The 20613-nt window shown below is 58.8% G+C and overlaps 1 protein-coding gene and 1 non-coding gene across 2 annotated transcripts in view; one reads left to right on the forward strand and one right to left on the reverse strand.

Moving 5' to 3' along the window:
* Positions 1 to 3487: 3487 nt before the first annotated feature.
* Positions 3488 to 20613, reverse strand: part of COL11A2 (collagen type XI alpha 2 chain) — a 29831-nt gene continuing 12705 nt past the window's right edge. The window contains exons 18-66 of the mRNA XM_077161464.1: positions 20461 to 20514; positions 20210 to 20263; positions 20085 to 20129; positions 19902 to 19955; positions 19426 to 19470; positions 19187 to 19240; positions 18941 to 18985; positions 18764 to 18817; positions 18477 to 18521; positions 18205 to 18258; positions 18050 to 18094; positions 17799 to 17852; positions 17387 to 17494; positions 16430 to 16483; positions 16093 to 16146; positions 15920 to 15964; positions 15669 to 15722; positions 15498 to 15542; positions 15338 to 15391; positions 15183 to 15236; positions 14926 to 14979; positions 14356 to 14463; positions 14165 to 14254; positions 13918 to 13971; positions 13420 to 13527; positions 13167 to 13274; positions 12988 to 13041; positions 12828 to 12881; positions 12524 to 12631; positions 12240 to 12293; positions 11917 to 11970; positions 11261 to 11314; positions 11050 to 11103; positions 10753 to 10860; positions 10356 to 10409; positions 10106 to 10159; positions 9934 to 9987; positions 9177 to 9230; positions 8769 to 8876; positions 8569 to 8622; positions 8346 to 8399; positions 7970 to 8077; positions 6985 to 7038; positions 6704 to 6739; positions 6499 to 6552; positions 6131 to 6398; positions 5438 to 5550; positions 4860 to 5066; positions 3488 to 4136 (exon numbers count right to left, since the gene is read on the reverse strand). Coding sequence (XP_077017579.1) covers positions 3996 to 4136; positions 4860 to 5066; positions 5438 to 5550; positions 6131 to 6398; positions 6499 to 6552; positions 6704 to 6739; positions 6985 to 7038; positions 7970 to 8077; positions 8346 to 8399; positions 8569 to 8622; positions 8769 to 8876; positions 9177 to 9230; positions 9934 to 9987; positions 10106 to 10159; positions 10356 to 10409; positions 10753 to 10860; positions 11050 to 11103; positions 11261 to 11314; positions 11917 to 11970; positions 12240 to 12293; positions 12524 to 12631; positions 12828 to 12881; positions 12988 to 13041; positions 13167 to 13274; positions 13420 to 13527; positions 13918 to 13971; positions 14165 to 14254; positions 14356 to 14463; positions 14926 to 14979; positions 15183 to 15236; positions 15338 to 15391; positions 15498 to 15542; positions 15669 to 15722; positions 15920 to 15964; positions 16093 to 16146; positions 16430 to 16483; positions 17387 to 17494; positions 17799 to 17852; positions 18050 to 18094; positions 18205 to 18258; positions 18477 to 18521; positions 18764 to 18817; positions 18941 to 18985; positions 19187 to 19240; positions 19426 to 19470; positions 19902 to 19955; positions 20085 to 20129; positions 20210 to 20263; positions 20461 to 20514 — 3546 coding nt within the window. The 3' untranslated portion in view covers positions 3488 to 3995. The remainder of the gene's footprint in view (positions 4137 to 4859; positions 5067 to 5437; positions 5551 to 6130; positions 6399 to 6498; positions 6553 to 6703; positions 6740 to 6984; positions 7039 to 7969; positions 8078 to 8345; positions 8400 to 8568; positions 8623 to 8768; positions 8877 to 9176; positions 9231 to 9933; positions 9988 to 10105; positions 10160 to 10355; positions 10410 to 10752; positions 10861 to 11049; positions 11104 to 11260; positions 11315 to 11916; positions 11971 to 12239; positions 12294 to 12523; positions 12632 to 12827; positions 12882 to 12987; positions 13042 to 13166; positions 13275 to 13419; positions 13528 to 13917; positions 13972 to 14164; positions 14255 to 14355; positions 14464 to 14925; positions 14980 to 15182; positions 15237 to 15337; positions 15392 to 15497; positions 15543 to 15668; positions 15723 to 15919; positions 15965 to 16092; positions 16147 to 16429; positions 16484 to 17386; positions 17495 to 17798; positions 17853 to 18049; positions 18095 to 18204; positions 18259 to 18476; positions 18522 to 18763; positions 18818 to 18940; positions 18986 to 19186; positions 19241 to 19425; positions 19471 to 19901; positions 19956 to 20084; positions 20130 to 20209; positions 20264 to 20460; positions 20515 to 20613) is intronic.
* Positions 7815 to 7885, forward strand: TRNAA-GGC (transfer RNA alanine (anticodon GGC)). Its single transcript has one exon. It is a non-coding gene; the product is annotated as a tRNA-Ala (tRNA).

A 20613-nucleotide genomic window follows, 5' to 3' on the forward strand; every position in this document is an offset into this window, starting at 1 on the left:
CGGAACATGGCCCGACCTGAGGCTCAGCCCCCTCGAGCTGTCTTGATGTCCAGCATGTCCGTTGTCTCTTACACTTTGGAAAACCATCTCTCTATTTCTTGAGAATCAGAATACCTTCAGCCTGGAATTACGGTGTCACTAATTGAAAGAGATGCCAGAGCCAAGTAAACAAAACGGATTGGCATGCTCCTGCCAACTGAGGAGAGGCGGTGCGGTGAGACCACTCTCACGGAGCACTGTGCGCGTTCCAGCGCCTGCTATTTGGGGCGGCCCTGGAGGAGGTGCACCTATAGATGTCCTGGTCTTCATTCGAGCACTGGTGGGGCAGGCCTTCCCACTGAGACGAGTCTGCTGGCAGTGCCTCTTAGGCTTCCGTGTTCCCATGAAGCTTCACTGAAGATGAGGGCAAAGGTAACAGGAGGCCAAATACAAGCTCCAGGGGTGTCTTCTGCTGACTTGAATAGGTCCAAGTTGAGAATCCCAACCAGGGCCTTTGCCCATGCACTCAGTGAACCGTACAGCCCGCCCAGAAATAGGGAGGATGCCACTGCCCACCACACCGAGATGGCAGGAGCAGGGGCTGTACAACCACAAAGCTGGGCCACCACCCCCTACAACACAGCAACTGCTTTCTGAGGCAGCCATTGTCTTACTTGGACCCACTCCCTGCGCTCTCTTCTCTTCAGCCCCACCCACCCTGATCTGTTCAGAAACTACAAACCCAGCACAGACAGACTCCCTGGTACAGGAATCTAAGTAGAATCTAATAGAAAAACATATTTTCTAAGTTGTCTTTTGACCATGAGTCACAGATGCCACAGCCAATTCTCTACAATCTCACTGCCCTTCTGGTGCCAAATCCTCTCCTAAGCCTCCAAGCCTCCTCTGGGCTGCATGCCTGTGTCTCTCTCCAGCCCCCTCATCCCCGCCCCCGCCCCCAATCCAACCTGTGCAAGGCCGGGCTGGAGCACAACTCCATCATATCACTTACCTTTCAGAACCCATCAGACCCCCTCTTACTTACTAGGGTCAAGTGAAACCACTTTGCGTAGCAGTTAAGACGTCTCAGAATCCAGCCCCTTCTACAAGACTTCGAGTTCTGACCCAGTCAGATCCAAAGTAATTCCCCAAAGCCTCTGCCTCTCTCTCCTTTATCACTTCCCCACCCGCATCTGGAACCTTCCATTTCACATGCCATTGGAGCCATTATCAAGCATCCACATGCCCTTAAACTCTTTCCCACCTTTCCTTAGAGCCAGGCCCAGGATGGAGGAGGGGAGGGAGAAGTCCTGTCCAAGGAGAGAGCCCTGATACCGGCATCCTCAGCCACAACTTGGCACAAAATCGCTTGCTGGGGTTGATTAGCACACCACTTAAACGGGCTTTTGTGGATTGACCTGGGACCTAGCCGCCATGTAGAAATGTTATTTGAGTGGCTGTATGGCATTGTTTCCATGGAGAAACGCCCTCTGAGCTCCGAGCCTCTGACCAAAAGTGACCTTGGAGGACACTCCCTTTTGTGCCCTGGGAGCGACGTCTGTGGGTTTGGCTCCAATTGCAGAGAGAGTGCGCTGGAGAAACCTCAGTTCCGGTCCGGCTTGGCTGGGAGTGGGTGCGGGCGGCGAGGGCGGGGGGGGGGGGGGGGGGGGGGGGGGCATCTGTTCAGTTTCTGTTGAACTCAGGCCTGGCCGGGGGCGTGAGAGGGGACAGGGGTGCCTCCTTCTCCCCTCATCCTCCCCCTGGGTCGCGCGGAGTGTGAGTGAGGGTTCAGTGCGTGAAGAAGGAGGGGCAGCGGTTAGGGACATCTTATAGGACTGGAATGGTTCTGCTTGCGGGCAGCGGATCGAGGTCTTGGTGGCGGGGGCAGCAGAGGCAGAGACAAACGAGCCAGAGGTGCCCGGCGTGCAGGAGAGGTTTCCACCTGCGGTCGGTTTCCTACCCACCTTTGTGCGGTTCCCACACGAGAGCTTCCCGGGATCGAGAATAAATTGACTCCAGGGTTTCAACGATTGGGGTGTTTTCTTTAGGTAGCGGGGGGACAAAGCAAGGCGCGGGGGTCGGGATCCGCCCGCGGGAAGAAATACGCGGAGGAGGGGCGAGAGAAGGGCGCTGCCTGCGCGGACTGCAGGCCTGGGGTACCAGGCAGCCCCGGCCCGGCCCCGAGACACACACACACACACACACACACACACACACACACACGCACACACACGCACATGCACACATTCGCATACACCCGTCCCCCTCTCCGCCTCTGCAGCCCGGGCGTCCAGCGAGGAGGGGGCGTCCCGGTGGGGATGAGGTCCCGGGAGTGAGTTTTTAAACCTTCCGCCCAGAACGGGTGGGATCCAGAAATGCTGCGTGCAAACAGGGAGCCCCAAGAGGGGCGAGGAGCCAGCTAGGGAGACCCAGGCAGCCGTGGCCAGCCCCGGGCCGATGGGGGACCGGGACGCCTGCTCGGGTTGGACACAGAGCAGCTGAGCAAGCCGGGTCTGGGACTGCTCCGGGAGGCGGAAGAGGGAGGAGACAGGGGTGGGAATGTGCATCTTGAACGCCGCAAATAGAAGCCTCGAACCCGCGAATACAGGCAAGAACCGGGGATCCTGGCCGAGGCTCTGACTTGGTAAACCTGAGGTGGAGGGATGAGGTGACCAGAAGTAAAGGCGCAGTAAATGTGGACTTGGAAGTGGGCCTCAGTCTCCTCATGTGCGAAAAGTTCAGACCTGACCGTCTAAATCTCTTTCCTGCCCTGATGTGCCCAAAGACTAACTGGGGAGGAAGGCAGGGCAGGCACACCCCCACCCCCCCCACCCCCACCCCCCTCTCAGAAACCATCTCCTGCTGCTATCAGACAGAACGCCGGCCAGGGGGACCCTGACCCCCCACCCAAAGTCACTAGAGCACCTGTTTGTGCTTCTGGGTTTATCACCCAGGCTTTACAAACACTGTGCTCTGGCACCCCAGCCAGACAAGCCCATCCAGGGAACACGGGGTTAAACCATCCATTTCTAGTAACAGCCTGGCCAGGAGGAAGGGGTGCTGAGTGGGCAGTGGGGAGTTGAAATATGTCAACACAAGCACCACACACATACACGCCAGGAGGAGACAATCACATTATTTAACCATCAAGCAGAAGGTACCCTCGTCACAGAACTAAACAGGGTCCTAGGGATCCCTTCCCCCTATATGTCAGATGTTAACCTTTTAATTGCAGGCTCAGGGAAGGTAAGCGGGTGCCGGGGGAAGGGACTGGGTGGTCAAGATGGCAGTGAGGGTATTTGGGAGCTCAGGGCCATGGCGATTTACCAGGGAATATGGAAGAATTTTCATATTTCAACAGCCCTCACCATCCCATTCCCCCCCTGGGGGCGTGCCCAGAATCAAGCAGCCCCTGGCAGCCCCAGACCAACTGAAAGTCAGAGTGGAGGAGGGAGAGAGAGTCAGAGCCCTGAGGCAAAGATCATATATTCCAACATTCACAGTGTGTGCTACGGGGGGGGGGAGGCAGGAAACCACACACACACGCACACATGCACACACACAGAGTCACTGAGGAAAGCCTGTAGGCAAGGATGGGGGTGCCAGAGGCTCAGCCCTGAATAGCCCTGTCTCCAAGAGCCGCTGGTTTTTGTTGGCATTTCTCTTTATCTTTTTTGTTGATTCGTTTTCCACTCTTTAAATAATATAATTAATTTTAAATACAAAATACACAGTGTCCTTTCTCTTCTCTTCCACTTGTTTTGGTGGTGATGGGGAGGTGAAGGTCTCAGCTCTTGGACAGGTCACAGGCTCCGGGTGCCCCCGATGCCACCCCTCCCCGGGGGTGTCTGGTGCCCGCGTCACCCCTCCCCAGGACTGCTCCTGACTGGGGCGCTTGGTGGCCTGATGCGAGGCCCCCTAGGTGGTGAGGGGCCCACTTAGGCGGTGGCGCTTTGCTGATGCTGTTGGATCCCAGGTGGGCCTGGTTCCAATGGGCAAGATCAGACAGAGAGGTCCTAGCCCAAGAAGCAGACAGGGCCCAGCAGCACCCCACCCCGCCTCGGAGGGGCCCCCAGGTCTGAGAAGGAGGCATCAAGAACTGGCAGTTGCTCCAACACAGGTGTTCGCACCTCCAGCACCGTCCGGCCCTGCTGCATCTTGAGGGGAAGACAGAGGAGAGTGAGCGTGGGGAGACCACACGTATCCCCTGGCACCCCAACCTCAAGCCGAGGCTCACTTTTCCTCTGAGCACCCCGAGATATTATTCCTCTAACCTGTCCCACATGTTCACGCTTGCTAATTTTTGTTTTCCTAAAATTTCTTCCAGAGACTCAGGATTGGGAAAGTTAGGAAGATCCTGTGTGCGTGTGTGCGTGTGTGCGTGTGTGCATGTGTGTGCCCATGTGCACATACGCCAGTGTGACTTTGATTCCCTCTGAGATGCTCTGACAGTGTGGGTGGTTGTGTGAGTCTGTGTGGCTCCGTGGGAACGTGTGCACACGTGTGTGGGTGTCCCTGTGTGATGGCAGCCTCCGTGATTCCACGTGCGTTGTGTGCCCTAACACCCTCCAGGCGCGTCTGTGTGTCCACCTATGACTCCACAGGGGAGAGGGTTTGCTCTCCCGGGTGCCTCTGCTGGGCAGCCTGTGTGTAAATGTGCATGAGAGCCCCCTGGGCTTGCCCTGCATGGCCCTGGTATGTGCACACATGCAAACCCCACCCAGAACCCCACACAGTGTGGCGTCCATCCTTCCTCCCTCCCCAGCCCTGTCTGAGCTCCCTCGGGCGCATCAGCACCAGGAAACTGGACTCCTCCCTGCCCAAGGATCTTCGCACCAGAGTCTGGGACCCGCCCCCACCCTCCTCCTCCTGGCTCCCACCTGACAGCCATCTCGGAACTCCTTGACGTAGGGGCTGGTCTCCGGGCTCAGCTCATCCTCATTGGCGCCGCGGAGCCTGAGGGGGCCATCGCGGGTGGCCCCAGCGCACGGGTAGGAGACGTCCTGGTGGGCCGAGACGCTGAGCAGCCGCAAGAAGGTGAGCTGGACCACACCCACGGGGGAGCCCTCCGAGTCCACGTAGGAGAACTGGAAGGAGGGAGAAGCTGGGCTCAGGGGGAGACAGAGTCGGGGTCTGGGGAGCATCTACAGAACCAGGGCAGCTGAGGGAGGGTCGTGAGCAGGGAGTGGGTGGGTGGAATTGGGGAGAAATGACAGACCGGAGTGGGATGGGAGGCAGGGGTAGGGGTAAATGGAAGGCAAACGCTTGTCTGGGATTGTCATGGGAAAGAGGCAACAGGAGTTTTGGAGGACACGTAAGAAGAAAAGGAGGAAGGAATCAAGGAATGGAGACAGGTCCAAAAGGCACTATAAGGGGCAAAGGCCAGGGAATATATCTGGGTCCATAACCCAGCACCCACCAGGCCCTGGAGGGGGTACACTTTGGGGCCAGCTCCCACCTGTGTGACGTCATCCCTGGGCACCACACAGGTTTCCCCTCCTGCCGTGAAATTGCAGAAGACCCGGAAGGCGTCTCGGGCACAACCCTGGTTGGGGTCAACCCAGTACTCTCCTGTTGGGTCAGGGAGAGGGGAGGGTCAAGGCCACCCCAAGGTCCCGGTCTTCAAGGTGTTCCTTGTACCCCACATTCCCACTTCCCTCCCACTGCTCCAACTCTCTCAAGTCCTCCCCACATGGTTCTCAACCGCCCCGTCCTTCTCTTCTCTCACCCACAGCTTCTCTGGTGCCCACCCCCATCAGCGACCCCAGTCCCAGGCCCAGGGTCCTCTGAGCGGAAGAGGGATGAATGTGCATATACTCACACTGGGACCACATGTGACTGCAGGCACACATATGTTTGTGTAAATGCAAGAATGCACATACGCATGTGTGCATATATCTGTGCCTGGAGGGACTGGGCTGGTTTGGAGCTGGTACACACCGGTATGGTGGTATCAGTTGCTAAAAGATTGATCTACCTCTGAACTTTGTGGTCAATAGCTGCCATTCTGAGCCCCTCAAACCCCAGCCCCATGCCAGCACCTTCCCCAAGGCACCCCCCCCCCCCGCCTCCACTCTGATGGCCCAGGGCCCACGCTGCTGCTAGTACTTTGATGATCGCCCCTGCTGTGTCGCCTGATATGGGCACTGACCATCAGGCAGCTCAGGGTGGCACAGCTTCAGGTCCTGGCAGGTACGGGCAGGGCTGTCCTGGGTCCCCATCGGCCGCCTCATCTGCTCGATCTCATCCCGCAGAGAGTCAAGTGAGCCAAAGATTTCCTCCAGCCCCCCAGAACTGCCTGGAGCCCCCCCAGTGGGCATGGCCTCATCTTCCTGCATCAGGCGGCTTCCGTCCACTGAGCGTCGGGTCTTCTTGGGCATCTGGATGGGCAGCGGCTGGATCACCTCTCCAGGGGGCCCCTGGGTGGAGGACAGGGTGAGAGGCTAGATGAGTATGGAGGTGCAGTGGAGAACACCCGAACAGAGGGACATTCAGAGGAGCAGGCTCAAGGTGGCTCACCGGGTGTCCTGGAGGGCCCTGGATGCCCTTCTCTCCCTTGGGTCCAGCTGGGCCCTGTCAAAGGAGTAAATGAGCTCAGGCATGGGTCCAGAGGTCACAGGAGGGTCACTCAGGCCTGGCATTGGGGCTCTACCAGGACGAGGACATTTGCCCTAGACAGGCAGGAGGGGGAAGGGTCAGAGGTCAAAAAGCAGAGGTCACTTACTGTGGCTCCTTTGGCTCCCTTGGGGCCAGCAGGTCCCTGGGAAATAAGGAAAAAGAAAGAGGCGTCGCCACAGGGTAAGAACAGTCCACAGGGAATGGGGAGGCAGGGTCGTGAGTCTCTGGGTTACCCTCGGGTTAAGCAGGGGAGCGTGGGGCAGGGAACATGGAGACTGAGGGCTGTGCTCATTAAGCTGGCGGCTGCCTTGGGAGGCACTGGGCAATTATGGAAGGGGGAGCAGAGAAGTGTAGGGGATTTACTGGAGGAACAGAGGGGGTACTCACAGGGAGGCCAGGGGGCCCTCCAGGACCGATGGGGCCAGATGCTCCTGGGATCCCCTAGAAGGGGAGGGGCCTGGTTCAGCTGGGTCCTCCCATCTGACCCTCTCTCCCCCCACCCTACAGCAGAGTCTCCACCTCCCACACCCTTCCCCACCTGTGCTGGTTAGATTCTATTCTGTACCCCAGAAAACCATGTTTTAATCCTGAGCCAATCTTGTAGGGACAGCCATTTCTTTTAATCCTGATTCATTAATATAGATTGGGATGTTTTGATGAGATTTTCTCGGGGGAGATGTGACACACCTAATTACCTTTGATTAGATATGACTCCACCCCTTCCAGGTGGGTCTTGATTAGTTTACTGGAATCCTTTAAAAGAGGAGACATTTTGGAGAGAGAGCCAGAAACGACAGAGCCTAGAGAAATGACAGAAGCCTCAGCTGACAGAATCTTCACAGCAGAGATGAGACAGACATAGACACACGGAGAACAGAGACACGGATGTTTTGAGATGCTTGGAGTCCAGAAGATGTTGCCATGATATGTTATGCAAGCCAGAATCTGGAGAGAGTGAAGGGAAGACAAGAGATGAAAGCCAGCCCTGGAGATGTAAACTGAGGAACCCCCACAGGAACAGAGATTGAAAGCAACAATGCCCAGGAGCAAGGGACCAGCAGATGCCAGCCACATGACTTCCCAGCTGAAAGAGGTGTTCCTTAACCATCAGCCTTCCTTGAATGAAGGTGTCTTTCACTGGATGCCTTAGTTTGGACATTTTCATATGTTTAGAACTATGAACTTGTAAATTATTAAATTCCCCCTTTTTAGGGGGTGCGAGGGTGGTTCAGTGGTAGAATTCTTGCCTGGCATGCAGGAGACCTGGGTTCGATTCCCAGCCCATGCTCTTCCCCTCAAAAAATTTTTTTTCCTTTTTAAAAGCACCACCCCTCATCTGCTCAGCCCTTCCAGGACAACCCCCTCCACTCACCGTCTCTCCCTTCTGTCCGGGGGAGCCCTGAGGGCCAGGAAGTCCCCGATCACCCTTCTCTCCCTGCTCCCCAGGGGGCCCAATCAGTCCAATGAGACCTGGGTGACCCTGGAGAAGGGGACAGGTGGTCAGGAGGTGCAGAGGGGACACGTGGGTCTGGGAGGAGACTCGTGGGGTCAGAGCCAAGAAGACTCGGAGAGAGACAAGGGCACCGGGGCTGGGGCAGCAGGAAGGGCTGGGAGTGGCCCCCACTGAGTAAGGACCCTGAGGACTGGGTGCTGGAGGTCTGCAGCAGGTGGGGGAGGTACTCATGCCCCGTAGGCCTTGGGCCGAGGGTGAGGGGACAGATACCTGGCCCAGGTCTGCTGTCACTCACCTTCTCTCCCTTGGCTCCAGCATCACCCCTGAGGCCAGGAAGCCCTGGGGGTCCCTGTGGGAAGAAGGGAGGTCACTCTCTCCTGATAAAGCTGGGACCAAGTTCTCATCCCACCGCTTCCCCTTCCTCCAGGGCTACATTCAGCCCACTGCCCACTCCCCCAGGACAACCTCCTTCAATACCCTCCCCGCCAGCCAACCCCACCCCATCTACAATCACTCACCAGAGGACCCGGAGGCCCGGCCTGGCCTGTGGCTCCAGGGCGGCCTTGCTGACCCTGCAGATTCGAGGGGACCCCAAGGGTCAGGAGCTGTGTCCCCACCAGGCTCTCCCCTCTTCTCTACACTCCCTGCTCCCCACCCCAGCCCCTCCCGCCTCCCTCCCCAGCCCTCACCCCCACCCCCACCCCCATCCCAGACTCACCACTGAGCCTGGGAGCCCCCTCAGACCATCGGGACCAGGTTTTCCTGCCGGGCCTGCAGGGCCCACGGGGCCTGTCTTTCCCGGGGCACCCACAGCACCAGGATCCCCCTGAAACACACACAAGGAAAGCGTCCTAGAGGGCAGGGGGCGGGGTGCCGGGTGGGGCATGGGGGCACAAGGTGGAAGGGGTGAGACAGGCAGGATGGGCCCAAACCCCCGGAGGCCCTGAGGCAGGACCAAGCATGGAGAACCCCGGTCCCCAAAGGGGCTGGATAGGGCCGCGGGACTTCGGGTTGGCGTCTGGAGGGTCCCCAAAGGGGCTGGATAAGGGCCGCGGGACTTTGGGTTGGCGTCTGGAGGCAGAGACCGTAAGGAGCAGTGTCCACCGCGGGGCGGCCTCTCCCTCACCTTGGCTCCCTTCTCTCCTTGCCGCCCCTCAGGCCCGGGCGTGCCCGCAGGACCCTGCAGATGGGGGCCGGAAGGAAGAGAAGATGAGGCCCTGTGCAGCCAGGCTCAGCTCCTTCCCTTTCTTGTCCCCAGGACACACTCCGAGCACACACGGGCACAAACCCAGAAGGCCGGCCCCAGGCCAGAAGGGCAGGTACAGCTGTGCTAGATGTCAACATGCCTCTTGCCCAAATGTTCCAAGGAATGATCATGATGATGAATATGCAACTATGTGATGATATTGTGAATTACTGATTTTATATGTAGAACAGAATGATCAAAAGTTACGAATGTTTGCGTTTGCTGGGTGTTTTTTGATATTTAAAAAAAATTAAAAATTAATAAAATTTTTAAAAAAAAAGCCTCTTGCCCACATCCCGCCCAGTGCCCCACCTCCTGCCCCAGTGACTAAAGGGCTAATCCCCGGGCGCAGCAGGGGCCCTCCTGGAAGGCGGGCAGCCCCTCCTCCCGTGTCTGCGCTGACTGGTTGGTAGACGCCACCCCTGGCAAGAACGTACATTCCAAAATCCAGGAACAAATATACCCAAAGATACGCTGACAGACACACATGTGTATGCGCCCATGCGCCACCCCAAGGACCCGCCGGACACCAGCCCCTGAGCCCACCCCGCCCATCTCACACGCCCTGGCCCCATCCTCCCCCACCCTGCCCCACGGCTGCCCTCAAGGTCCCAGGCGTCCACCTCCCCTCACTCACCCGCTTTCCAAGTGGTCCAGGTGGTCCATTCTCCCCGGTGGGACCAGGGGATCCCTAGGGAGGGAGGTAAAGGGGTGGGGGAGTCTGTAGTCCCCAGAGACATTTCAGGGGTGCACCTAAAAGAGGGGTACAGAATCTGAAGTTATGGGGGGAAGGGTCACTGGTCACTCACAGGCTGTCCTGGCTCGCCATCTTCTCCACGGTCACCCTTTGCACCATCCTGGCCCTGCAGAGAGGAAACGAGTTCAGACGGGGACCCTGAGACCCAGCTGGCATCACCCCCAAATCTACCCCTTCCTGCCATCCCTCCGCCTGCCCTGCCACACACACAGCTCCCCACGCCCGGGTCCCAATCAGTCACACAGACAGCCACCTGAAGACCCCCACCCTCTCCACCCCTTCCCTTTCTAGGGGCTACTCACCCGAGGACCACCTTCTCCAGGGGGCCCGGGGTCACCAGGAAAGCCAACAGGACCCTGACCCAGGGGAAAACAGAGGTCAGGGCCTCAATCCCCCAAGTTCCCTCCAGACGTCACACTCTCCCTGTTACAGGCAGTGCCCACCCGAGGAAGAGGAGTCCACGGACCCCCTTCCACCCTCCCCTTTGCTGCACGCCCTCCAGTGCTTTCAGGATCCTAACCAGGGGGCATCTCCACTTTCTCTCTCTGGATCCTAGGCCCCCTACAGCCCTCCTGGAAGACCCCATTCCCGGAGCCTCGTTCCCGGGTATCCCCCAGTCTTGGGCCCCTTGCACCGTGACGCACCCATACTCCCAGGCCTCCCATTTGCAGGGTCCCCCTTATATCTTCCCAAACTCACAGGGTTCCCTTTGGGGCCATCATCACCCGTGGGGCCTTTAGGTCCTGGTGGTCCCGCTTCGCCCGGCTGCCCCGACTCTCCTTTCTCCCCACGCTCACCACGCGGACCCTGGGGGACGAGGGGAGGGCACACATGGCTTCAAGGGGATCTTGAAGCACAGAGATGCAGCCCCGGCTTCCAAGACCCCTCCAGCCTCCCCCCCCCAGTCCCTCTCAGTGGCCGTGGGAAGCAGACAGAAGGTCAAGCCCATGGGAAGACCCATGGGAAGAGCAGAGCTCACTCAGTCCTAGGGATCACCTTGCCGCCTGGTTCGCCTTGGACCCCTGGAGATCCTGACTCTCCTGGCTCGCCCTGCAAGGAGACGAGGTTCAAAATCCTCCTTCCCCCAGACCTCCAATATCCCCCCAACACCTCATCCTACCCTCCTCCCCCAACCAGGATCGATCATAGTCCCATCCTCCTTTCCTCTCCCAAGACCTGTCCGTCCATTCACCCCCTTCCCAGTTACCTTCTCTCCAGGAGGACCCAGGTTCCCAACACCTCCTGGGGGGCCTTGTGGACCCTGGAGGAGGAACAGAAATAGGGTCATCACTTAGGGTGAGGAGTGCCATTCAGGGGCCAAGAGCCCAGACAAGGGGCCCAAGGCCACAACTGTAAAGAAGTCAGTGAGACAGTGAGAGCTGACAGGTTTTCCAACCGGGAGGGAGAAGAGACCAAAACTGGATCAAAGCTTTATTGTGAAGCTGTGCACACAATACACACAACTACAGCCCCGAGTAGGGGAAGGGGTACGGCTAATACAGAATGGTTGGCGGATTTTCATTGCCTAGCTTGGGAACTAGAGTAACTGGAGGGCTAAACCAGGAATGACTTAGAGAGTGTAGCCGCTGAGACTATAGATGCAAGGACAATCCTGTGCAAGGACAATCATGGGACTGCTGCATGAGCTGGGGCAGGTCTGGTTTTGCAAGGGGCCTCCTGGAAGTGATGGGTGGGGGAAGTTTCTTGGAATGTTTGCTAAGGGCTGGTTGCTTCACAGGGAGTTTGGCCTAACAAGGGCCTTCCAGGGGTCAGTGACTTCTCTTGGCCCCTGAGATGAGACTGGAGCTTATGGACCGGGTAAAGGGGGGCAGGGGGTGGCCACGATGACCTGAAGGGACTCACATCAGCTCCATTGGGTCCAGCTGGGCCTCGAGGTCCTGGGGGGCCAGGTGGTCCCTAGGGAAAAGGAGATAGACCAGGGATGGGGAAGGGAAATGAGAACAAGGTGGGGTAGGCAGGGTTGGATGGTGGAGGGTGGATGGGAGAAGCAGAGGTTCTTGGCAGAGAGAAGATGGTGAGGAGGGTGGCCAGGGAGCAGCACGCAGCCAGGAAATTCCGAGAAAGTGGGGCACTGGGGGCGGGGAGAGCTGGAGGGGCTGGAGGGGGTGATTAGCAGGTGGGACTGGGGTCAGCAGAGTCACGTGCCATCAGTGGGTCTCACTCACCAGGGGGCCCACGTCTCCTGTTTCTCCTTTCTCCCCTGAGGGACCTGGCAAGCCCTGGGCAAGGATATAACCCCAGACCCAGTGACTAACCTGGCAGAAGCTCAGCCCAAGGTGGTGGGCCCCCACTGTTCCCTCCCCGTCGAGGTCCCACCTGCCCCCACCCCCATCCTCTGGCCCGTCTCCCCTGTCCTCATCAGCAGGCTTCTGGCCGAGGTCCAGGGCAGACATGAGCCCCATCCTGACCTCACCTCTCAGCCCATATCCCCACCGTACCCCCAACTCACCTGTAGGCCAATGGGTCCTGGGGGCCCGTTGAATCCTCTTGTTCCCTCATCACCTTTGGCTCCAAAGTGTCCCTGGGGTCCCCGAGCTCCAGGCTCTCCATCTGCTCCCTGAAGGGGGTCAGCGACAAGGACACAGAGAGGGGTCATGGATCTGATCTCTTCTGTCCACAAACCCGGCACGGAGCTGGGTACCCCGCCCAGAACCCCCCACTCCCACTCCCTACCCCAAGGGCAGACGGGGCCTGGGAACAATCTAGAGGCTGCCCGGGCCTCAGGTAGGGGAGGGGGGTCATCAGTCACTCACCGCAGCTCCAGGCTGCCCCACGGGACCAATGGGTCCAGGGGGTCCAGGAGGACCCTGGGGAGGTGGGGAGAGAGTCAGAGACACAGAGTTAGGGAGAGACCAGGCGGAAGGGAGCTTAAGAGTCCTCAGGAGGTAGCAGTCAAAGGTCACGGACACTCACGTGTTCACCCTTGTTCCCTTTGGTGCCCTTCTGTCCAGGGTCTCCCACCTCACCCTGGGAGGAGAAACAGACAAGACACGGGAGAAAGGAGAACAGTAAGGTAGGGAGCAGAGGCCATGCCCAGATCAGTGCTCGCATCTGGAAAGGAGCTTGAGTTCAGGGTCTGTGGGTTCCCTCACCTTGTCTCCATCCTCTCCAGCCACACCCGGGGGCCCAGCAGGTCCGGGAAGCCCCACGGGACCCTGGACCCCATCGCGGCCAGTGGGACCGCTGGGGCCCTTCTCCCCCTGCAGGATGTGTGAAAAGCAGTCATGGCCTGGAGGTGACACTCACCCCCAAACAACCCCACAGGAAACCCTCCATGGCTCCCCCGCCACCCCCTGATTCACAGACCGTGCCCCAACATCCCTCCCCAGGGTCCCCCGCACTCACAGGGACACCTTTCTCTCCGGCTGCTCCAGGAGGGCCCTGGGGTCCTGGACGCCCTGGGGGGCCAATGGGTCCCCCTGATCCTGCTGCACCTCGCTCCCCGGGGGAGCCCTGAGAGGGTGATGGGATCAGATGCCAGGGAGGAGGCCCCAGGCCACCCCCCCGAACCGGATGACTTCTAGCTGATCCTTAACTCCCTCTGCCAGTCCCCGTGGTCCCTGTCTAGCTCTACACTCCCATATTTTAACCTTTAGCCTTCCTTCTGGTGACATACATGATCCTGAGCAAGCCTTTCAATCACATGCACAGATAGTTCATCACTATTACTTTTAATCCCAATAATGTGCTACTGTCACGTCTATCCATTTCCAAACGTTTAAGTTCAACCTTGTCAAAGGTTCTGTACGTATTACCCGCCTAGCTCTAGAAGCCTCTCCTCCATCAGCCACCCCCTTTCCTGGGTCCTGCCCACTGTCCCCCTCCCAGGGACCCCAAACTCACTGCAGGGCCGGGGGGCCCAGCCGGACCTTCATTCCCCTTCAAACCAGCTCCACCCTGTGAAGCAGATATTTGGGGCAACAGAGATGAGAGGGGAAGGTGGGCCATTACAGATTTGGGGGTCCAAGAGAAACACAGGGAAGGATAAGGGCCAGGGAGGGGGACAGGCTCAGAGATAGGACTGGGGTGACGCTGAGAGGAATCGGGGTACATGGTGACTCATCACAGTTGGGTTTGGGGCCACACTCACAGCAGTGCCCGGGAGGCCCCTCTCTCCTGGGAAGCCCCTTAGACCAGCGGGACCATCCTTCCCTGGGGCCCCTGGGGGACCGGGGTCTCCCTAGAAGGAAAAGAGATGATGAACCACAGCCATGCTCCAAAGTGGGCAGAGAGGTCTCCACCCCATTCCTTTCTGCACCCCAACCGCAGCCCCTCACTGACCTTTGTTCCTTCCTTTCCAGCTGTTCCGGGCAGACCCTGCTCTCCAGGGGGCCCTGGGGGCCCTGGGTGGCCTCTCTCCCCCATGGGCCCGGACTCTCCTGCAGCTCCCTGGGAAAGGGGCAGAGAAACCCCAATCTCAGACCCTTCCACCCATTGCCCAAAGAGCATCCTAAAATACTCCCAACCTCCTTACACACACACACATACACACATCCTTCAGGAACCCTTTGGTCCCTTCCCCAGAGCTGCTGGGAAAGTCCTGGGGCGCTCCTGGGGGGGGGGGGGGGGAGAACTGCTGGGTTTCCTCCCCCAGTGTGGTGTGACTGCGCCACCTTGTGTCGCTGGTGGAGAACTGCCGCTTCTCCAAGAGGAGAAGATGGAAACTGGTCCCCAAAACAGATTAAGGCTCAGGACCCCTGCCCCAAATTCCAGTTCCTTGCCCCCACTTTCTCCAACCCCAGGGGTCCAGGTCAGGCAGAGCAAGGGCAGGGGTGCATGTTGGGGAAACGGGGGAAGAGAGGCAGACTAACTCCAGAGTCCATGGTCCATTCTCTCCAGGGGTAAACATACCTGAGGTCCCACCACCCCCGGGGGACCGGGCGGGCCAGTCTTCCCTTGGAAACCCTGAGCAAGGAAGAGAGAAGAGACAGCAGTCAGCAGGCAGTGGACATTGCAGGGAGGGGCAAGGTCACCACCAGGTCCTTGGGCCGTGGGTCTGAGCTGCCCTGGACCTCTCCGCTCTGCCAGGAGAACCTCCCTGCTGGGTCTTCCAGAGGGTTCTGGGGCTAGAGGGTCTAGGGGGTTTAGGGGTCATGGGCACCACTCACCACTTCTCCTCTCTGGCCCGGATGCCCTGGCAGTCCATCCTTCCCAGGGGGGCCCTGGAAGGGGGTCAGATGTCAGGTGAACTTGAGGATGGAAAGGGGGGTGGGGAAGAAAGAGTCACAGAACCAGGTGAGTCAGAGGTCAGAAGTCGACTTACCGGGGGTCCTTTGGGACCAGGAAATCCATTGGGGCCTTGAGGTCCAGGAAGACCCTAGAGACAGAGTATACTGAGTCAGGAAGATGGGGGGAGGTGAGCAGTTTCTTCCCCGGGGTAAGGAGAGGCTGGTTCCACTCAGGAGACACTAAGCCACACTCACCCTCTCTCCTGGGGGGCCGTGGGGGCCATCACCGCCTGATGTTCCCTGTTGGTAGGGAGAACAGAGTCAGGGGGAAGGAGAACTGCTTTCTAGCCAGGCCAAGGTCAAAAGGGTTGAGGGGAAGCTAGGGAGTAAGCAGGCAGGGGTAGGGTGGAAGTGGAGGGCTCTAACCTTAGCTCCAGACTTCCCAGTGGCTCCTCGGGGTCCTCGCTGACCCCGTGGACCCTAGAGAGAGAAGGTGGACAGTCAGAAAAACCCACACACCCACCTTGGATCTTTTTTTTTTTTTTTTCGCATGGGCAGGTACTGGGAATTGAACCTGGGTCTCCGGCATGGCAGGTGGGAACTCTGCCTGCTGAGCCACCGTGTCCCGCCCACCCACCTTGGATCTTGAGTGCCCTGTCTGTTTGCCCTGCACTCACCGTGGGACCCCGTTCTCCCCGAGGCCCTGATTTCCCGGACAGGCCCTGGTGAGAATGAAGCAGAGAGAACACATCACCCATGGCATGACCCCTGCAGAGTCCCCTCCAAGCCCCACCCTGCCGTGCCCTCCCAACCCCCTCCCTTCCCTCACACCCCCCTCCCCTCAGCTTACCCGGGCTCCCTTCTCTCCACTGGCTCCAGGAAATCCGGGAAATCCCAGGGACCCCTGAAGAGGGTGGGAAAGGAGAAAATTTGAGAAGTTGGGAAAGGAGAGGGTCCAGGAAGGTGAGGTAAGGCTGTGGAGGAGCGGTGTGGGAAACGTGGGCTCTGCCAACAATAAAAGACCTCAGACAAATCCCTGCTGCGCCCTGGGCCTGCTTCTTCATCTGTTGAATGAGGTGGACTAAATGCTAACTGGGGTGACCACTGCTCCTTCAGTCTGGGCTTCCTTGAATCAGGGGTCAGGGAACAGAGAAGGAGGAGGGGGCACAAATGGGGCATCACATCACCTTGGGACCCTGGCGTCCGGGATAGCCAGGGAGACCAGGAACGCCCAACTTGCCCTGGAAAGAGATGGCGAGCAATCAGGAGGGAGAGGAACCACAGACACACTCCATCCCTGGAGACCCCGGCTTCTGAGATGGAAGCCATCCCCAGCGCAGCAGTTATCCCCACAGGAACCCCAGCCCCTGACTCCTCCCCTTCCACCAGCCTGGGCTTTGTAATCTCTCCACCTCTAATGCCAGAATATTTGACTCCCCATCAGGAGTCAAGTCTGTAGGCTTCACCAGGTCCTGCAGCACCCGCTGTGCTCTAGCTGCTGCCTTCTTCTCTAGCTCAACACACACTCCAGCTTCTCCAAAGTCCTCCTCCTGGGCTCTGCACAGCATGCTGTGCACCGCCCCAAGTCCCTCCTTCTGCTGCAAGGCCCGGCCTGCCCAGACAGCTGTGGAGCAGCGGCTGGGAGCCGGGACTCTGCAGCCAGGGCTCCCGTCCTGGCTCTGCCCCTCACCGGCTTCTTGACTCACAAGCATCTCAACCTCCCTTTGCCTCCTAATCCAAAAACAGGGGGTATAGGCGCCCCTGCCTTACAGGGCTGTCCTGACAAGTGTGTCTACATGCAGTGCCTAGGGAGGGCTCACTCTGGAGATCTCAGACCTCACCTCCTCTTGGTTCCCTCCCTGCTGGAAGCTCATCTTCACTCTGCCTTGCACGTCCATCATTCATCCCACGTGGGCCTCTACGCCTGTCTCTTCCATATGTTGTAAACTCTTTCTGATGGACTTTTCCTTGATGTCTCATTCATCCCCCTCCACCCATCAGTGCCTGACACACCCAGGTCTTCCATCGACTTGCGGATTGACTTGCTGATGCCAACTGTTGCACACCCACCTGGCCCCCAGCCCGGCCCCCAGCACCTCCTCATCCTGAGACAGCCTAGAATTGGGCTCCTCATCCCTCATCACCTTCTCGCCCATGAGTCCCGTGGGACCAGGGTCTCCGGTGGGTCCAGTGCGTCCCTTCGGCCCCTCGGGACCATCCTCTCCCCTGGAACCGGGGACTCCAACCTCGCCCTGGGTGAGAGGGTTGGAAAGTGTCGGGGCCTGGAGGTGGTGGCTGGGCCCAAGAGGAGAGGCAGGCACTGAGAGGCTGAGCGGGGTTGGGTTGGGGGGACGGGAGGTCCCCCGAGGACAGGGAGAGTTGTGGCTGGAGGGTGGGTGTGACCTGGACCGGACCACAACGCTGCCATTCTCCTGGGATCAGGCCCGACAGGGGACAGAGCACTGCAGTTGGGGAGTCAGGGACATGGAGGGGACAGGCTATGTGGAGGGTCACCGGGGCATGGAGCTGGGAGCCCAATGCGAGGTTTCTACTCACCCTGTCACCTTTCACACCCATGTCACCTTTGAATCCGGGAAAGCCATCCTCTCCCTGAGAAAGATGGGGGTAAGAAACGCCGGAGATGATAGAGAGTTCAGAGGTTAAATGGGGAATTTCAGAGAGCAGGGCTATAAGGGTAGAGTTCAGGAGCTGGAGGGCAGCGTGGGGTGGGGGGAGGGAGGGAGGCATGGGAAGGTCGGTGCAGGGCAGGACTTGGGGTGCTGGGAAGTTGGGGGCATGGTGCTCACCTTTTCACCCTTATGGCCCTTCAGACCCCGGATTCCATCCACACCCTAGAATCAGAGGGGAATAGAGACAGCGGCATGAGGAGGTGGAAATGGGGTGTAGGCACTGAACCCCTCAGGCACCCGCTCACTCCCCTGACTGCTGGAGGAGTGCCTACCTTGATGCCGCGAGGCCCAGGGTATCCCAGGGGACCCTGAGGCCCAGAGGGACCCTGGAATAAGAAAGAGAGTAGTTTATGTAGGGGTCCCCAGGTGTCGCTGTGGGGACTTCAGGGGACAGGGGAAATGCAAGAGACAACGACACTGGAGTCTGGAAGGGATCACAGGCCTGAGGATGGAGAACATTGTCAGACCGTGTGAAGGACAAAAGGAGGCCCCAGGACCTGGGTGGAGGCTTCTTCAGGGTGAAAGGAGGTGTGCAAGGTCTCACCTGGTTTCCTTTGGTTCCAGGGGGACCTTCCTTCCCGGGGTGACCCTGGGGGTGGAAGATGAAGAATGTGGCCAGTGGCCCCTCTCTCTGTCCCCACACCCCTTCCTACACTTCCTTCAACCCAAGTTTCCACTGTGGCCTAATGAAGCAATTGACCATGGGCAGGCGCCACCAGTGACCTCTCAGTGCAAAGGGCCACTGGATGGACCATCACAGGGAAGCGCAGAGGTCATTCCCTGGAGTGAAGGGTCAGGGGGAATTGGAATCAGAGGTGGGAGGTCACTCACCGGGGGTCCATCTGAGCCAGGCATGCCAGGGAGTCCTGGTTTCCCTCGAGGACCCTGTAGGAAGACCAGGAGGGTCACCAGAGGGGTCAAGTCTGACCCCAGCCACAAACATAGGGTCTTCCCGACACCCCCCCACTCTCAGCACACCTCCTACCCCCACATTGCTGAATCACTTACCTTCTCTCCATGGGGGCCGATGGCACCCTGAGGCCCGGGGAGACCCTGCACACGGAGAGAGAGAAAGTCATGGGGGTCCTATAGGCATGGACGACTCTCCTCCAGTGAGCCTCCCCCCCTTCAATTCAGAGCATGAGCAACGAGGGCCTGAGGTCCTTAATTCTCTATCCTCACCCAGGGTCTGACCCTTATGGAAACTGCGGGGAGGTCACTGACGTTGGGGAGGGGAGCAGCAAAGCCACTCACCTGGGTCCCTGGAGTGCCCTGTTGCCCGGGAGGTCCTGGCTCTCCCTGGGGTCCCTAGAAACAGACAACCACTCAGGGGTCAGAAGGAGACGAAGAGAGAACAAGCTTAGGGCTGAGAGCTCGGCCCCAGCAGGGAAGGCCAAGAGGGCAAGAGCAGGAAGCAGACAGGGGATAAAAATGGTGGCAAAGGGGCCCAGGGGGCAAGGATTGGGGTGGGATCTCCCATGTCCATCACTCACCAAGCTCCCTTTGGGGCCCTGGGGACCATCCATGCCTCGGACTCCCTGAAAAACACGAGGGCTGTGTGAGCAGGCTGGGAGGTGGGGCGCAGGCCCTGGAGTGACCCGTGGTTCCGGAGAGGCCTGGCCATTCCAGAGGGTGGACACAGTGGACACACATCAGCCAGGCCTGCGATTCATCCCGAACCTAAGCAAACATGGCCAGCCCAGATCCACAGGGTGTGGGTCTGTGGGTCTTTGGGTTTGTAGGGTTTATTTTGTTTTTCTTGAGGACTTTTTTTGGCTACTCAGAGTCCTTGGTACACTGTACCATGTGGTTCTCCAAGGACATCTGGGGGTGATGGCTGAAGTGGTTCAGGGGGCAAGGAGCCCAGTGGGGATCATGGAACTCAAGGGAGGGGGAGCAGTTAGGAAGGGTGGAGAGTTGGAGAGGTCAGGGGGTAGGGCAGGGTCAGAGATCAGGGACAGTTACTTACCGGGGGTCCAGGAATACCAGGTGGGCCTTTGGGGCCAAGAAGACCTCGAGGTCCCTGAATTCAGGGCGAGGGGAGGAGAGGGCAGGCATGGGTGAGAGAGAAAGTGTCCCTTTCATGCCCACGCCCTCTCCTGGCTTCCCAAAAGAACAGCCTCGCCCCCAACCTGAACTCCTGGCCACTCACCGACTCTCCAGGCAGCCCCCGAGGTCCAATCTCCCCATCGTCTCCCTGGAGGAGGAGGACACAGTGAAGCAGACAATCCTTTCAGGTCTCCCCTGTGCAGAGCCCCTGCCTGCCACAACACTTACCCGCTCTCCATCCTCGCCAGGGGGCCCAGAAAGGCCCTGGGTACCAGGCTCACCCTAGAAATGGGAACAGGTAAGAGGGACCTCAGAGTCCCCAACACAGACAAGCATGACCCTCATCAATTAGCCAACCAATTACACTCATTGAGTTCCTGCTGGGAACACCAACCTACTCTGCTTGACTTAAGATATTCCCTCATTCCCAGCAGAGTATCTCCACTCTGCCCACAATACAGTACCCCCAGTATACTCACCCTATGTCCCTTCTCCCCAGGCAGCCCTGGGAGTCCATCAAAGCCTCGGTCACCCTGTGGAGAAGAGGGACAGAGTGAGGGCCCGGCCCTTTTCCCACCCGAACACCTCCAATCATGTCATGAGTGGGGAGGGCTGCATCATGGGGGAACCGG

This window comes from Tamandua tetradactyla, chromosome 5, assembly GCF_023851605.1.
Source record: "Tamandua tetradactyla isolate mTamTet1 chromosome 5, mTamTet1.pri, whole genome shotgun sequence".
Lineage (NCBI taxonomy): Eukaryota > Metazoa > Chordata > Mammalia > Pilosa > Myrmecophagidae > Tamandua > Tamandua tetradactyla.